This window comes from Elgaria multicarinata, chromosome 9 (assembly GCF_023053635.1).
Source record: "Elgaria multicarinata webbii isolate HBS135686 ecotype San Diego chromosome 9, rElgMul1.1.pri, whole genome shotgun sequence".
Taxonomy (NCBI): Eukaryota; Metazoa; Chordata; class Lepidosauria; order Squamata; family Anguidae; genus Elgaria; species Elgaria multicarinata.
In genome coordinates, this window is record NC_086179.1 from 27,647,093 (window position 1) to 27,664,193 (window position 17,101).

The 17,101-nt window shown below is 43.0% G+C and overlaps 1 protein-coding gene across 1 annotated transcript in view; it reads right to left on the reverse strand.

Moving 5' to 3' along the window:
* Nucleotides 1-7,954, reverse strand: part of GNPTAB (N-acetylglucosamine-1-phosphate transferase subunits alpha and beta) — a 48,655-nt gene extending 40,701 nt beyond the window's left edge. The window contains exons 1-2 of the mRNA XM_063133371.1: nucleotides 7,755-7,954; nucleotides 4,961-5,046 (exon numbers count right to left, since the gene is read on the reverse strand). Coding sequence (XP_062989441.1) covers nucleotides 4,961-5,046; nucleotides 7,755-7,871 — 203 coding nt within the window. The 5' untranslated portion in view covers nucleotides 7,872-7,954. The remainder of the gene's footprint in view (nucleotides 1-4,960; nucleotides 5,047-7,754) is intronic.
* Nucleotides 7,955-17,101: the final 9,147 nt, after the last annotated feature.

Genomic DNA, 17,101 nt, shown 5'->3' on the forward strand with positions numbered 1-17,101 from the left:
TTCTAAAAAAGAAAAGAAAGATAGCTTTGATGTCTGTGTGAGAGGCACTGATAGCCCCTTTTTAAAAAATACAGAACTGGTTAGATGTGCACAGTAGCAAGGAAGTGAATAAACTATAAATGGGGAGTAGAACCATAGGTTAGTCTATGGCTCAGTTCAGGCAACACGTTAGTCAACGCACTGTAAAAACTCCACTCAGCGGTTGAGATTTTAGGGGGTCCTTGTGGTGTTACACCCCACAAGTCAATTCCAAATGTATGTCTGCGGTTTGTAAGTCTGTGGTTTTTAGAATGTTGGCCTGAGTGGGCGGAGTTAGAATGTCTTGGGAGGGGGGAGGAGTGATCTATATAAGGGAATGACTGAGGGGATTGGGAGTTCTTGTTCTTGTTCTTTTCAGGAGAAACTTTTCAGGGAGACTTGTTAGGTACTCTTAGAGTCTGTAGTGCTCTCTGTGTTTATGGTACTTAAGTTCTGGGAAATTTGAGAGTCAGTGTAGTGAGTGGGGTCTTTAGAGTGTGGTGTGCACGTAGTTGATGTATATTAATCGATACTGAGAATAAAGAAAGTTCAAGAGTGATTGTGTGAGAAAAAGGAAAGCGTGTATGTGAATGAGTGACAGGATTGTATGAAAGGTTTCAAAAAGGTTTTTAAATGTTGTTATTTGAAACAAAGCTTGTGAACTTTTAAAAATAAATTTTGATTGTTTTGTTTTTAAACTACCACAAAAATCTCACGTGTCTGTTTGGCATTTATCATCTTAAGTTTACACATTTAACACCCACTCTGACAATCATTCACCTAAGCAGATATAACTCACAGAGCATTAGTATATATATATTAAAATCCTTCTCCATTTTAACCCCTTTCTCCACATAGTTTGGAGGAAGGTGGGCTTTATCCCTTGCCTCAGGCGTATCAAGTGGTGGTGCTTGGCTTGAGCAGGGAGTAGCCTCGGCCGGGTCTGGTGTTCAGAGCCTGTGTCGCCCCATAAGAAGTGGCGACAGACGGGAGGTCTGGTGTTCAGAGCCTGTGTCGTGGCAGTCCTCCCCACACAACATGTTCTAATTCCACACGTGTAACTGCGGGCTCCCATGGAATTGAGTAAAATTCAATGCAACGTTTGATTGACAGTTCCTCCGTCCTCTCTCCTCCCCCAGTCTTCCTGATAGTATCCCATCAGCCACTGCTGCGAAAAAACAATCTCCTAGAGCAACACTGCCTCCTTTTGCAGCTCTTGCCAGAGAACTCTGTAGTCAGTGGAAAAGTCTACGCAACGCAACGGAAAACTCCACAGAACCCACCATGCAACACAATGGTTACGCAGGAACTCTCCTCTGCACAGCATGGATATTTTGCGTGGAGTGTTTTCCAAAAACACTCCAATGTTGCATGGAGTTTTCCTGCCAGACAACACATTTCTCAATGGTGGTGTAAAAACTCCACCACAGAGTTCTAAAACCATCGTTGAGAAACATGTCTGAACTGAGCTTATGGCAGACTTCCCAACTTTGGGTTGCATCCAATATTAGATCTGCCTAGAGTAAACCCATTGAAATGAAAGGGCCTTCTATTAGACAATCACTGGATACAGCTGTTGCTGCCCTCCAGATGTGTTGGACTGCAGCTCCTATAATCTCCAACCAACCATGCTGGCTGGGGATAAAGGAGTTGTAGTCCAACACATCTGGAACACATCATAGAATAGTAGAGTTGGAAGGGGACTATAAGGCCATCGAGTCCACCCCCCTGCTCAATTCAGGAATCCACCCTAAAGGTCGGAGAAGATGAGCCTATAGCATGGCTCAGGGACAAAGGAGCCACACGTTTCCCCCATATAGGCCAGGGGTAGCCAGCTGTCAGTCCTCCAGATGTTTTGGTCTACAAGTCCTCAACATTGGCTATACTGTCTAGGGCTGATGAGGGGTTATAGGCCAAAACATCTGGTGGGCTACAAGTTGCCCACCCCTAATATAGGCCAAAAACAACAACCCTTACCCCAGTGAATCAGTCTCTGAAGCAACCATGTACCTAAAGAGTTGTAGGATAGCGGAATGAGAGGAAAAGGCTATGGTCTCAGTTCCTTGTTCCTCCGTTCTTCCTCCATTCTTCAGCCATGCCAAATAATCCAATATACACAGACATTGCAGGCAGAAACACCCCAGAGCAAGAGGTTCAACATAAGCAAGAGCTAGAAGTTCTATGCTCTTTTTAAATATATGAAAATATTGAGCCTTACAGGCAGCGCAAACAGAAAAAGGCACAGCACTGCGGTCTACTGAAACCTACATAGACGATTACATCAACCACATCCTGGTTCAGTCGAGGCCTACAGAGAAAATATCCCATTCATTGTTCTTCAAAATGAAGAGAAATAATAGATAGAAGAAAGACATGCTATATCTATGAGAGCCAAGTAAAACTGGGGATTAAAAATTTCTAATAATTATTATATTTTCTTTGGGGAAAGGGTATTTACAAAAACTACTACAAATTCCCAAGCAATCAACTGAGAATTACCAAAAGTTTGGTAATTATGACCTCAAAGACATCATCTTTCTTTTAAAGATGATTTAATTTTTAGAGAGTTTACTGAACTTTTAAAGATTTCAAGCAATCACCCTGATATTATTTGGAGTCAGGCTACTCCAGAATAAAGAACCTGAGGATCATAACTTTAGGAATATTCTAACAAAATTCTCTACTGGTATAAAACTTGTATTCATTGACCTGGAGAATGTGATAATAGAGGCCTTGCAAAAGCCTTCCCCAACCTGGTGCTCTCCATATGTTTTGGACTACAACTCCCAGTATTCCTGATCACTGCCTATTTGGGGCTGGGGCTGATGGAATTTGAAGTCCAAAACATCTAAAGGGCACACAAGATGGGTGAAGGCTGTCTTACCGATTAAGCCAGCCAAATAGTTCCTTCCAACTTGCTAGTTTTTATTGTCTTGTGGCTGTTAGGAAAAAATGTATTGGAATCTGAATTAAAGTCTGAAGACAATTATAAGTGAGTAATCTATATGATTCAAGAATGAATCTGTTATGACTGGGAATTCTTCCCTCCCCCTGCCAAAAAAATCCTTCACAATTTACTGAACTAGAAAACTATTTTTATTTTATTTTTTCTCTTTGCTTTCTTGTTTTAAAATTTGCTTGTACCAAATAAAATCCACATATGACTTTAAAGAACATGTGTAGCTATGAATGTATTTTATGGCATGCATGCATCAAAACTGGCCATTGTGTAGTCCAGCCCTCCCCAATCCGATGCCCTACATATTATGTCTGGACTACAATTCCCAGCATTCCCTGGCGACAGTTCTGTAAATCAGGGATGGGCAGACCTCAGGTTTATAGGATCCATTTTGTTTCTTTCTAGTATGTTATGCTGCCAGCCAGAATCATACGCAAAATGATCTCTTAGGAGGAAGAGTTAATTATCTATTGCACCCCACGAACCATACACTGGCATAGATACAAAACTACGTGTGACTTACCAGTGAACAGGGATTCTTCTAGCACTCTAAAACTCAACAGCAGAGCTGAACAAAGACCTATTCAAAAGCAATTAATTAGCTCCATGCATCTGCAGCCCCTTTCCTGGCCAGCATGACCAGTGATACATAGATTACCTCCATCAAGGCCCCATCAAATTCCAGAGAATTCAGGGAAGCGCCACATAAAACATAAAAAGAGCCATGCTGGATTAGAGCAAGGGTCAGAAGTAGCAAATAGAGCCAGAAGTAATCAGTTCTAGAAGTTCCTAATACACTGAGGGTGTCTCTACATTAAGGGGAAAAAAACCTGCACCCTTACTGAGTTTTCTTCTTCTGGAGTCTTTCCACGTTCACGATGTGCTCCTTTAAACCATTAAGGTTTATTCCAGTTTATCTCCAATCTTTTTCAAAGCGGGATAAACGGGGAAAGGCATGAGAGACATTCTGGAGGTTGACAGCATCATGTCAAGGACCCACAAGCTTCCATGCATGGCCAATCATGAGTGTGGAATCACTCGCTGTGGTAGAGAAGCTATAAGCCTTCATGGTGCTTCTGCCTGCTCCACAGCTTGGCAGAAGTTTAAGAACATAAGAAGAGTCATGCTGGATCAGACCAAGCACCCATCTAATCCAGAATTCTGTTCACAGAGTGTCTAATGAGCTGTTGATGGGAAAGCCACAAGCAGGACACAGGTGCAACAGCACTCTCCCGCCCATGTACCCCAGCTACTGACATACATAGGCACAGTGCCTCTGTTACTGGAGGTAGCATCAGGACTAGCAGCCATTGCTTGCCTTCTCCTCCAGGAATTTGTCTAACCCCCTTTTAATGGCATTCAAATTGGTGGCCATCAATACATCTTGTGGTAGCGAATTTCATAGTTGAACTCTGCAAAGTGTGAAAAAGTACTTCCTTTTATCTGTCCTGAATCTCCCACCAATCAGCTTCATGAGAAGCAGACTTGCTGGACTACTTCCAAAGTTTCTGCACACATGCAGAGGACAATCAGTGGCAACAACAAATGACTGCTAGCTAATGAGCCAAGCCAAAATCTTGTGGACTGGGATTAAATGGTACATAAATTCTTAAGGTGAAGGATTGGCTATAGTTAACACAGATACAAGCATTGCACACTGATATGCACAGTTCAATCCTAAATATTAACAATCTCAAAGTGAAAGGCAAGCAAATGGAAAAAAGTTTATCACTCCTGGCCAGACTCCCAGCTCAGGGGAAAGTGCAGTCACACCCTTCTGCACTGTCCTCCACACTGTCAGAACTTTATTTTATATAGAAAAGAAGCATCGAGAGAAACATGACACCCCAAAGTTGTTGGGAACTTTTTTCCACATCCCAAACTGTTTCAGCACTGTTGACTGAACAAAAACCGCTGAAGATTTGGCTGTGGTTCCCCAAACGCAGTGAAAAGAAGCAGCATCATTCCAGATCTGAGACTTACCTATTCTGAAATGATTTCCCAGCAACGTTGTCTCTATAAGAGTCAAACAAGACATGATACTGGTCCCGGCTCCACTCAAGAACAACCTACGAAAAAAGAATATTCGAGATCATATTCTAAAATGATGGAGCACTGGGTTGGCATTTAAAGTAAGTGACACTAATCCCCCAATGGAAGCATGTTGGAGAAAGTAGTACAAAACTAGTTGCTCGCATTCCTTCCTGCTGAAAAGTCTTTATATGAAAAAGAGCAATGTTTTAATCTGACTATTCTCGAAATGGAAGGGAGGTTCTGCACCTCATGCATGTAGACATGTGAAGCCTCTGAGTTGATCAGGCCCATGCCAGCCACATCAGATGTCTTTTCAGTTGACAAAGCTAGTCTAAATCAGGGCAGGGCAAAAAGTAGATTTCCATATGTTTTGGACTCCAATTCCTAGAAGTCCCTGGCAGCATGGCCATTAGTCAGGAATGCTGGGAGTTGAAGTCCAAATATGTAGATATCTACTTTCTGCCCACCTCTGCTCTAAATTCCCCCAAGCATAAGTGAAATTTATGACATCAAAATAACCCTTCAGTCTCAAGGATAATATATTATTTATTTTAAAACAAATCCCACCGAGTTACAATGTTCATGTGTGAGTTCCTTATCTCACATGACTCAGCCCTTTATCTGACTACTTCATACCAACAAGATATATCAAATATTCCAGTCCCAGAAACAATATAAACATAAAATTCAGACAGTCCACTGTGCTCTTCCTGTTTAGACTTTATTGATGACCATAACTCAAAGGATTATTACTGGAGTGGGAAACAAGCTAAACACATTTTGCAATCCTATTATACGCTTTGGTGAGGAACTAGGAGGAACAAATTAACATGAAGATGGGGAAAAAATGTACCATCAGATCATATGATTTGTACTGACACACTGATCACCAGATCAAAGCTGTCAGGCATCTGGTAGAATAGCTAGCATGAATTGCAGCTGATCTATTCACCCCAATCTCAGCTGATAACAAACAAAAAATTGTAGCCAAAATTCATGGGGGGGGGTGGAGAGAAGAGAGATCATCCCACACATTTTGGTCCTCCTTTCTCCTGTTGCCACCACCTTTCATGACTCCTGCCATCTTGCCTTTCTCCACCTCTGTGCTCCACTTATTTTATTCCCATTTGCCCCCACAGCCAGGCTCTTTGGCAGTGGCATCATGTGAAAATTAAAGTAGTATTTCACAGTTCTATAACACTTTGGAGCAGCCTCCCACAGCCTGGTATCCTCCAGATGTGTTGGGCTACAACTCCCAGAATCCATGGCTGGCTGGGGGATTCTGAAAGCTGTAGTCCAACACATCTGGAGGTTGCGTTCAAGGCCCTTCTCATATATATCCTTACAACAGCCTGATAAATGAGGTCAGTGTTATCACCACACTAGGAACTCTCAGAAGATGTAAATGTTCCAGAAGGGGTTGTGTATAGAATTGGACTCTCACCCACTACCACTACTTCCCATAAACTGGCCAGATAAAAGTGGAGAGAGGGGAGAGTGATAGAATTTATAAGAAAAGTGGCATAATGTAAACAGGCACTTTTTAACGCCTCAAAAGCAGACACTAAAGTATGAAGTGCACTACTCAGCTGAAGAAGGTTTGAAAAAAGGCTGCTAGAGGTTCTATATAACAATATCCCATGGGAACATGCCTTAAAGTCATCATCAGGGACCCCTTCTCTGGGTTTCCCCCCTCAGGGCCTTCTCAGATGTGGCACCCCAACATTTTAGATTGATTAATTTTCTGCTTGTTTTGTGTCGTCTACTATGATGTGAAATCAACATTTCCCAACTTAGCGCCCTCCAGATGTGTTGGCCTACAACTCCCATGGAGCATTGCCAGACCTGGGGATGATAGGAGCTCTAGCCCCACACTTGGAGGTCACAAGGTTGGGGCAGGCTGTGCTAAATTGTACGATTAGTGGGCTAAATCCAATGCTATGTAAGCAGATAGGTGTTTCCCTTCCTCTCCTCCCAGCTTGCAGCCCCTTGTTTGGGAGATACCACCGGGAATGTAGCACATTCAGGGGGTAGGAGGATACTTTCGGTAAGTGCCAGAAGGGCACATGCAGAGCAAGAATATCAGAAGAGCGTAGAAAACATGCAAAGAAAAATGGATGTCATATGAGAAAAGGGAAGTATGCCACATGCAAGAGGTGGATGTTGGTGCAGAAAAGGGCAGGAGGTCCGCAAGGGGCATGGGAAAATGTCAATTACAGTGGGATGAGGTGGATTTTAGACCACACATATATGTGAAGAAACCTGAAAAGGACGTAAACGGAAGAAAGGGGGGAGCTGTAGGAAGGTGAAGGAGGTGCGTGCAGCACATGGAAGGAATTAAGTTTCCGGGCAAGATCTGTGCGCCTTTAAGAGTTACATGTCAGGTTGATATCCAACAGGTGAAGCTTTCCCAGCCACAGAGGTGCAATGAAGGAGAAAATCTATTCCCCATGTAAGGCAGATGCTAAGGAGGCCTTGCCGCCGGAACACAGTCGAAAGGAAAAGGGGGCACTGCGAGTGGGGAGAAACGGGAGCGCCGTATGGGAGAGGAAAGTCTGGCACACGCCAGGAAAAGAAAAACCAGCGCAGGATCTTAAGGAAAACGCAGGATCCTGGAAGGGGGCTGGGAGTGGGGGCAGTAGGCAAAGGCGGGTGGGATTTGGGGCGCATGCAAAGAGAACGCACGCCTGGGTCGGTACCAGCTGGCGATTCCCACAGCCGGGCCGGGGAGGTCGCTGCTCACCTCTCCGAACTGCAGGGCGGAGACGATCATGAGGACGATGCCTCCGAGGCAAAGGCAGGGCCCATACCTGTGGGACAGGCAGGTATAGGTCTGTCTCTGCAGGAGCTTCAGCAGCATGGCCCGCCGGCCACCATCACCTTACAGCAGCCTGCCGGTGCCACCTTTGTCGCAAGCGGCCGCAGGCCAATCGTTGCCTCCGCCGCTGCCTTACCCTGCAGCCGGGCGCATCGCAAAGGCCGCTGCTTCCGGGAGCAGGCGGGCGGGCGGGCTCGACGGCGCCACCTATGGAGGCTTGGCGCCACCTACGGGCCTGCTCGGGCCAGCCAGCAACGCCTCCTGCGGGAGCGGAAGGGACTCAGCCGCGCTCTAGGCGGGAGGGGGCTCCGCTTCTGCCCAGACCTCAGTCATAAGTTTGTCAGGCGTCTTCGCAGTCCCGTGACTGTGAGAGCTGAAGAAAGGCCCTCCTCGGAATCTTAGTACTCGCTCTCTCACACACACAGTTATACACACCCAAACATAGTTACACACTTCAGGGAATCCTGCGTGTGTGTGTGAGAGAGACAGACAGACTAGGAATTAGTGAGAAATCTCTATGCCATTATTGGGTTTGTGGGAAATTAAATTGGGGGATTTATATATAGTTATTTAGTTCTATAGAATGTATTCTTGTTTATATGTGGGGTCAGGGGGCATACATGCAACGGGAGAGTCTGTCCTCAGTCATGAATCAAGCAAATGCACAAAGTCTTAAGAAAGTAGCAACTTTAGTCCAATTACAGCCGAACCCAGACAAGAGCATGACTGACAACACAGGCACACCCAGAGAGATGAGTGGGGGCCCTTATCTTGATCTCCACCTGCTTGCCCTCCATAGGCAGGGCACTCAGAGAAGACAATTGAAGTCTTGAGGCAGGTTTATGTCAGAGTCATTTAGATATCCAGGTCCCAAGTAGTATAGAGCACTTCAATTGTTTTGCAGTGGACCAATAGACGGTGAAGTTGTTTAAGCATTGATGAAATGTGTCCTATCCATTTGGTCCCAGTCAACACTCTAACAGCTGTATTTTGGGTCATTCGGAGTTTCTGAAGTCTCCAAGGACTGCTCCATGTACAACACATTGCAGTAGCCTAATGTGGAGTTTTCCAAAACATAGATAATATCTATGCCATCTCTGTCTAGGCCATCTCTGTCAAAGAGGGGTTGCAACTGGCAGATCAATCTTAGCTGGTGAAAGGTGCACAGATACTACTTGTGAACCGCCCAGAGAGCTTCGGCTATTGGGCGGTATAGAAATGTAATAAATAAATAAATAAATCAAAGACTGGGTCAGATTTAATAACATGCAGTCTTGATCCTTCAAAAGGAAAACAACCCCATTCAGAACACGTTGAACTCACCTTCCTGGTCCAGTATCAGAGGCAGCTCCAGCATCAGAGACAGTAAGCCTAGTATACATCAGTTGCTGGGAAACATGAGTGGAAGGATGGTGTTGCACCCCTGCCCTGCTTGCAGATTCCTGGTCGACAGCTGGTTGGCCACTATGTGAACAGAGTGCTGGACTAGATTGACCCTTGGACTCATCCAGTATGGCTCTTCTTATGTTCTAAAAACCACTTACCACCAGTTGCTGTCTTGTCTAGATCAAATTTTACAGATAACGATACAGATTCATCACATCTACTGCCACACCTGAATCTGTTAAAAAGGCAAAATAGAGCTGGGTGAGACTGATAACACTTCAAAACTCTGGAAAACCTCACTCAGCAGTTTTGTGTCGATGTTAAACAGTATGGGAGACAAGATAGAATCCTATGGAACAGTTCTCAAACCCATGGTTCACTTGAACATTGCTGGGGTCTTGACAGGCCAGATTTGGTTTTACAGATCAAAGCATGTACGTAACTCATTTTATAATAATATCTATATTTTAGTACCAGCATCACCATCAAAACGAGTGCCTGAAAATCATGAGCCCTAGGCCAGGCTGCTTAAAGGTGCCTCTGTAGCCCCTTAAATGTTAATGTTAAGGGGGAAATTAATGAAATGCACCAATGGGTATTATAAAAATCATTGTCCCTAGGTCAAGGCTTTGTTAGCCTGTTCAATAATCTGACCCTAAACAAAGCAGCCCCAATTTACATTGTCAGGGAAAAAATGCAAGAAAAAGTACAGCTATTCCTGACTACAACAGCAATGTTCTCATAGACACACCTGAATGGAGCTTGTGGAGTCTGGTTTGAGAACCTTTCCATAGCTAGGGTGACCATATGGAAAGGAGAACAGGGCTCCTGTATCTTCAACAGTTGTACAGAAAAGGGTATTTTAGCAAGTGTCATTTGTATGCAAGGAGCACCTGGTGAAATTCCCTCTTCATCACAACAGTTAAAGCTGCAGGAGCCATGCCCTCTTTTGTATCTGGTTGCTCTAGTATAGCCATATAGAGGGCAACAAGGCAGAAAATCCTGTTATTTCCTGCAGCTCCTTTAAATGGCAGACATGTTTGAATTAAAGGAGTACCTCCCTCCCTCCTTCCCTAGCACGTGTGCAAAGGAGGATGGGGAGTTGTTTTCCTCTGCTTTAAGTCTGCAGCCCTCAGCACACTTACTTGGGAGTAAGCCCCATTGATCACAATGGGACTTACTTCTGAGTAGACATATGGGAAACTACTAGCACAGTGGTTCTCAACCTTTTTTACTCCATTCCCCCCTTTCACCATTGTTCAGAATATAATTCCCCCTTCCCAAGATAGTCTAACTCAAAAGGTGCATTCCAAATAATATGCATATAATACTGAAAATCTTTTATTTTTTTCTATATTAGTCCCATTTAAAGGGGCAACGCAAAGCATGGGTTCTTTTACATTCTCAGCTCCCATGCTTTGCGTTGCCCCTTTAAATGAGAAGCTTGAAACTTATAGGATTGCGAGGGAGGGAGAAAAAGAGAGCAAAGGCCTGGCTTTTGCAGACGACATGACACTTTTCTGGGATGTTTTTAATAACGTGTAGGAAGACATAATCTACAGAGGACATCATACTTTGCTGAATAGTGGTCCCAGTTCCCCCTCTGGAACCCTAAAATCCACCCCCCCCCGGTGGGGGAACTCCCCCCTTGTTGAGAACCCATGTACTAGCACAAACCAAACTCAAAGAAGAAGAAAATACTGTATTTCTTCAATTCTAAGACACACTTTTCCCCCCATATAAACATCTTTAAAAACGGGGTGCGTCTTAGACTCGCTGGCGTGTCTTAGGTTTTTTTTTCTGTTTGTGGTACTGAAATTAGTGTGCATCTTACAATCGATGGCGTCTTACAAACGAAGAAATACAGTAATTAAAAAGAATCACATTGGATTGAAACCTAGCACAACTAATAATCTAGCATAATGAAGGGTCTTGTTCTTATGGTCTTATAGAACCCTCTACGTCCCCACAGCATACCTTCTTGGGAGTAAGCGCCACTGAACTTCAAGGGGTGTGTGATCAGATCTGTCTCCCTTTTGTTTCAGGCAGGCATTTTACCCTCTTCTCTCTCAGATAGCAGGGAAAGTCCTGCCTTGGCAAGTTCATAGTGCAACACCAGCTTTACTCACTGCTGATTTTGTGCCATTAAGGGTTTGTTTCAGTTTATCTGTGATGATTTTTTTTAAACAGAATGGGAGGGGGGGACTGCGGAAGACATCCTGTTTGTTGATAATGCCATGAAATTGACCCATAAACTTCCATGAGTGGCCAGTCATGAGCATGAAACTCCAAGGCTCATTTCTGATTTTGGAGTCAGCTGGGGAAAAATATTTCTTCTATATCCATTTTAGAAATCAAACATGTACTTTTGTTTATGCACATTCACATCCTTTTACGGAACTCATTCAAAGTGATTTATGGATCATAGCCAATGACTGCTTTTTCTTATCCCTTATTTGTTTTAAGTCCATTTCTCTGCATATATCCTTTTAGTAGATTACTTAATGTAAATGCCATCCTCTCTGCATCAATGTTTTATGACAGAAGTGGGGAACTTTTAGCCCACGGGCTAAATATGGTCCACAGGAGCCTCCCCTCACAACATTTCCTCTGCACCCTTCCCAGCTGTGATCCCCCCACAGGGCAGAAAAGCTTTTTCAAAACCTTCTATTGGCACCAATGGAGGTGTTTTTGTTTTTTTAAGTCTAATTAGGCAAGGTGGGGTACAGGTGAGATAGGGAGACAGAAAGGGAAGGTGAAACAGAAGGAAAGAAAGAAATTATGGCAAAACTCATTAGTTCTGCTTTTGCATTTCTTCAGGAGAGAGCTATGGGAAGTCAAATGTTATATTATGAAACTAGTCTCATCTTTCCCATGTAAGGTTCTGACTTCTTCAGTTCACGTTGACATTTAATTATTTTCCCAAAGGCCCACTACATCCAACCACAAAATGTAATATCTATTTGTATACATTAACTCTTCAGATCATGGCCAAAATATAACTGTATTATCAGATGCTAACAGGCTGTGAAGTTTTTTAAACCACTTGAGAATGCATAAAAGATGTAACAGAGTAATCCTATTCTTGAGTTATACTGGCTGGTGGCAGGGGTATAGGATTTTGCAGAAGCCCTGCTATGCTGGTGGAATATGGGCTATGCAGGTTATTTGAAGGAACGCCTCCTCCCATACGTGCCTGCCCGGACCTTAAGATCATCCACAGGGGTCCTTCTCCGTGAGCCCCTGCTGAAGGAAGTGAGACAGGTGGCTACTAGGAGGAGGGCTTTCTCTGCTGTGGCACCCCGGCTGTGGAACGAGCTCCCCAGAGAGGTTTGCTTGGCGCCTACATTGTTTTCCTTTTGTCTCCAGCTGAAGACCTTTTTATTTTCTCAGTATTTTAACACCTAATTTAACTTAAATTTAAACTCTGTTGTTTTAATTTCATATTTTAACCTATATCAATTTTTGCTGTGTGGTTTTATCCTGGTCGTGCTTTTTATATTGTATTTTGTATTTGTGTTTTTAAATTGTTGGTTGTTTTATTATGCTCTTCATGGTTTTAATTTTTGTGAACCGCCCAGAGAGCTTTGGCTATTGGGTGGTATAGAAATGAAATAAATAAATAAATAAACAAACAAACAAACTCCCCTTTCTCCTCATTTAGGTTCCCTGGACTGTGAGGGTCAAACTACATGTTATACTAGTGTGTAGCTGAGACTTGTTCTATTTTATTTTATTTCATTTGTGTAAGCATGCAGGGCCCTGATTCAGATCAGACTACAGTACTCTGAGAGGGGAGGGTTAAACCTTCTCCCCATCTCACACATGAAATTAAAAAAAGGGGGGGATCTCCATTGCAGTTAACAGGGGTGGCTACCAGGAAGAGGGCCTTTTCTGGTATGGCATCCCGGTTGTGGAATGAGCTTCCCAGAGAGGTTTTCCTGGCACCTCCATTGTGCTCCTTCCAGAGCTAGTTGAAGATCTTTTTTATTTTTCCAGACATTTCATTTTTTTAATTTGGTTGTTTTAAAATCTGATATTTTATTTTAAATCTCTGCATTGCTTCTAGATTTTATTTTGGTTTTGAGTCTTGATTTTATACTGCAGTTTTAAACTTTTATCATGTATCTTATGCTGTATTTTGCATTGTAATTGTTGTGAGCCGTCTGGAAAGCTTCAGCTATTGGGCAGTATAGAAATTAAATGAAATAAATAATAGTGTCATTGCACAATGGAAACACTGTGTGAAGTCCTAAAAGATCTGCTTTTAAACACCTTCATTCCTGTTCTAGAAGATAGGGAAGGGACAGAATAAGAAGTTTCCACTAGTACTGTGCTAGAAGAGAGAACACTATACAAAAGTGTGTTGAGGGTGCTTCCAGACAAAACTTTTATTGTGCAATTGCCGTGCATAATTCAGAGAATTTTACAAGGGTCCAGAAAACATTGTCTTCAGTTTGTAATCCTTCTGTGTTTCCCTACCTCTTCTTCCATAGAATAGCTGCGCAATGAGCTCCACCAGACAGGGGAAATTACGCTTGCCTACCGTCGCGTCTCTGCCCTCACTTTCATTGCTTGATACTTCCTCTTTCAAAAGAGGAAGTAAACAACTTCCATGTGGTCCATTCAGTGGGCTGTTCTGCTCGCATGCTTCTTCTGTACACAGCAGGAGATAGCAGCAACTTCCATTTTAAAAAATATATCAGGCTTTCTGGGTGGGTTTTGTTTTTTGTTTTTGTTTTTTGTGGTGCGAGGAAGGCCAGAAGGGGCGGGAGATGAGCGAGAAGCAGATGACATCGTGAGAGGGACCTGCAAAAATACGTGAGTGCTCAGCAATGAGCGTGCAATAAAACACTTGTCTGATGGAGCTCAATGTCTTTTGTCTGGTGGCACTAGAAGCCATTTGTCTGCAAACATCCTCGGTACTCAAAACGTGTCTCATTGCTGGCTGACAATTTTTACTTGATATAGGTGAAACATGAATGATGTTGTTCATGATGTTGAGCAACGCACTGTGCAAACTTAAATCCATCAGAGTTGGAGCTGTTTTGGAATGTGGGTGGCACCTGCCCTGCTCTGCTGCTGAATGGCTCAGGAAGAACTACAGAATATGGTCGTTTATTATGTCCACACTTGTGTATTTGCTTTTAGAAACACCGATGTACATAAAATATCCATAGATATGCTAGGACTTATATCCAGGTCTTCCATTTCCCACATTCTAGTCACTGGAAGACAAATTACACAATTGAATTGGATATATTGGATTTTTAAAAAACAATTCCGTACCATCCTTTTCGTCAGACCATTAAATGAGACTGATGGGGTAAGGTATGGGGCAGGCAAATATGCCCTGGCCAAGGTGCTGGGTAAAGGAGGAGGTGCTAGTGAAGGTGTGTGGTAGGCAAAGCCAGGTCACTGACCAAAGTTCTGGCTGGAAGGGCACTCCTCTACCCGGGTGCTTAGTCAGGTGACTTCACCCACCCCACATCCTCCCCAATGGGGGAAGGTGTGGAGTAGGCAAAGAAAGGTCACCCACTGAAGCACTGACTGGAGGAACTCATCTGACCTATCTGCCTCATTTTTAGGCTCCTCATCCCTGTGTTAAACTATATTACTTCTGTTACTTCAAAATGTGATAAACCAGTATGCTGTATTTGGAGGCCCTCCTGTTCATTCCCTTGAGGAGGGACCTGGACATCTGCCCCGAAGTCCTACCCTGATGGCAGGTCTGCCTGGAATGAGCAACAACTTTTAGGGTGTAGATGCCACAAACCTATCCCATTTCAGCTTTGCCTCACTGTGTCCAGTCCCACTGTTGCCTTTATTATTATTATTATTTATTTATTTATTTATTTATTTAGCACCATCAATGTACATGGTGCTGTACAGAGTAAAACAGTAAAACAGTAAATAGCAAGACCCTGCCGCTTAGGCTTACATTCTAATTAAATCATGGTAAAACAATAAGGAGGGGAAGAAAATGCAAACAGGCACAGGGTAGGGTAAAACTAACAGTATAAAGTCCAAACAACATCAAGTTTTAAAAGCTTTAGGATAGAGAAAGGTTTTTAGCTGAGCTTTAAAAGCTGCGATTGAACTTGTAGATCTCAAATGTTCTGGAAGAGCGTTCCAGGCGTAAGGGGCAGCAGAAGAAAATGGACGAAGCCGAGCAAGGGAAGTAGAGGCCCTTGGGCAGGCAAGAAACATATTACAGCCTTAGTCTCAGGACTTAGCCCTTCCTTGGCAAAAGCTAGGTCAGACAGAAATATATTACAGTTCCAATCTGCCATCATAGTGGTATAATGGTTCAATTTCTTACTCTAGCCTTATATAACTTTTTAAAACTGTTCTAGCAGTGCTCATTGTGAGACAGGGTGAAAGACATAAAATGTAATCTCCTATACTAGAGCTATGTGAATGCATGACCTATGAATCTTACAGTGTAATCCTATACATACTGACTCAGTAGTAAGTCCTATTAAGTTCAATAGGGCTTACCCCGAGGTAAGTGGGTATAGGATTCCAACCTCAGGCTGCTTTTTGAATGATTCAAACAAGCAAACAGAGCCTTGTATTGTTCTTTTTTATACAACGTCAGACTAATCTCAAATTAACTTTTATTCCTTTCTGGTTTTGTTGCATGTAGAAAAACATCATGTCGGGGTGCTTCCAGATGGACCCCAGAACTGTTGTTGTTTAAATGGATACTGTTGTTTTATACTGTTGTTTTTATATTTTTGATGGTTTAAAATTTTGTATACTTTTTAATGTTCACTGTTTTTAATTTTTGTAAGCTTCGGCTATGGGGTGGTATATAAATTTAATAAATAAATAAATACTAAACAAAAGACATTGTGCAGCTATGCTGTGTTTACTTCATTAACAGATTTTCTGTGGTAAGAAAAATGACAGACGTGGTGGGAAAACATGGGAAGCTCACAAATTAAAAATGACATTATGTGGACCTCCTGTAAAATTCTGTGAATGAGGCGAGACAGTTTCACAATAAAAGTGGCATCTGGAAACACTTTCAGACGGGAAGACACCTGCAGCCTGGAGTAGTAGAGTGAAACCAGATCTTTGTTTACACTGCAGAAACTCAGTCTTAGAAGGACAACTTAATACTCCGAAAGTTTCACCATGGAAATAAATGGGATTTTTTGTTGTTGCTTACATTGCTATAGAATGGGTGTTATTTCTTTGCAGGTTTTTGGGTTCATAGCTATCCTTCATGTCTCACACCTTACAACAGTGTAATGCACACATCTATTTAGAAGTAAGTCCTATTGAATTGAATGGGTCTTATTCCTAGTAAGGGAATATGGATACAGGATTGCAGCCTTAGACCTTTGCTTTTGCAGTTGTAGCTAGAAATCCAAATATGAATTTCAGGGTAACCTCCAAGAGAGATTACTGCAATGCACTCTACCTGGGGCTGCCTTAGAAGACAGTTCAGAAGCTGCAGCTTGTGCAAAATGCAGCGGCCAGATTGGTAACAGGAACCAGAAGGTTCGAACATATAAGACCGACTCTGGCCCGCTTGCATTGGCTGCCTGTACATTTCCGAGCCTGGCTTGGGACCACAATACCTGATGGAACACCTCTACCGACATGAACCTACCCGTACACTATGCTCAGCATCTAAAGTCCTCCTCTGGGTGCCTACTCTGAAGGAAACTCGGAGGATGGCAACAAGAGTAAGGGTCTTTTCAGTGGTGATTCCCCAATTATGGAACAATCTCTCCAATGAGGCTCGCCTGGTGCCAACATTGTTATCTTTTCCACGCTAGGTCAAGACTTTTCTCTTCTCCCAGGCATTTAACAGCATATGTTGAGTTTTTAACTGACGCAGAACAGTTGTTTTAAATGGATATTGTATGTAA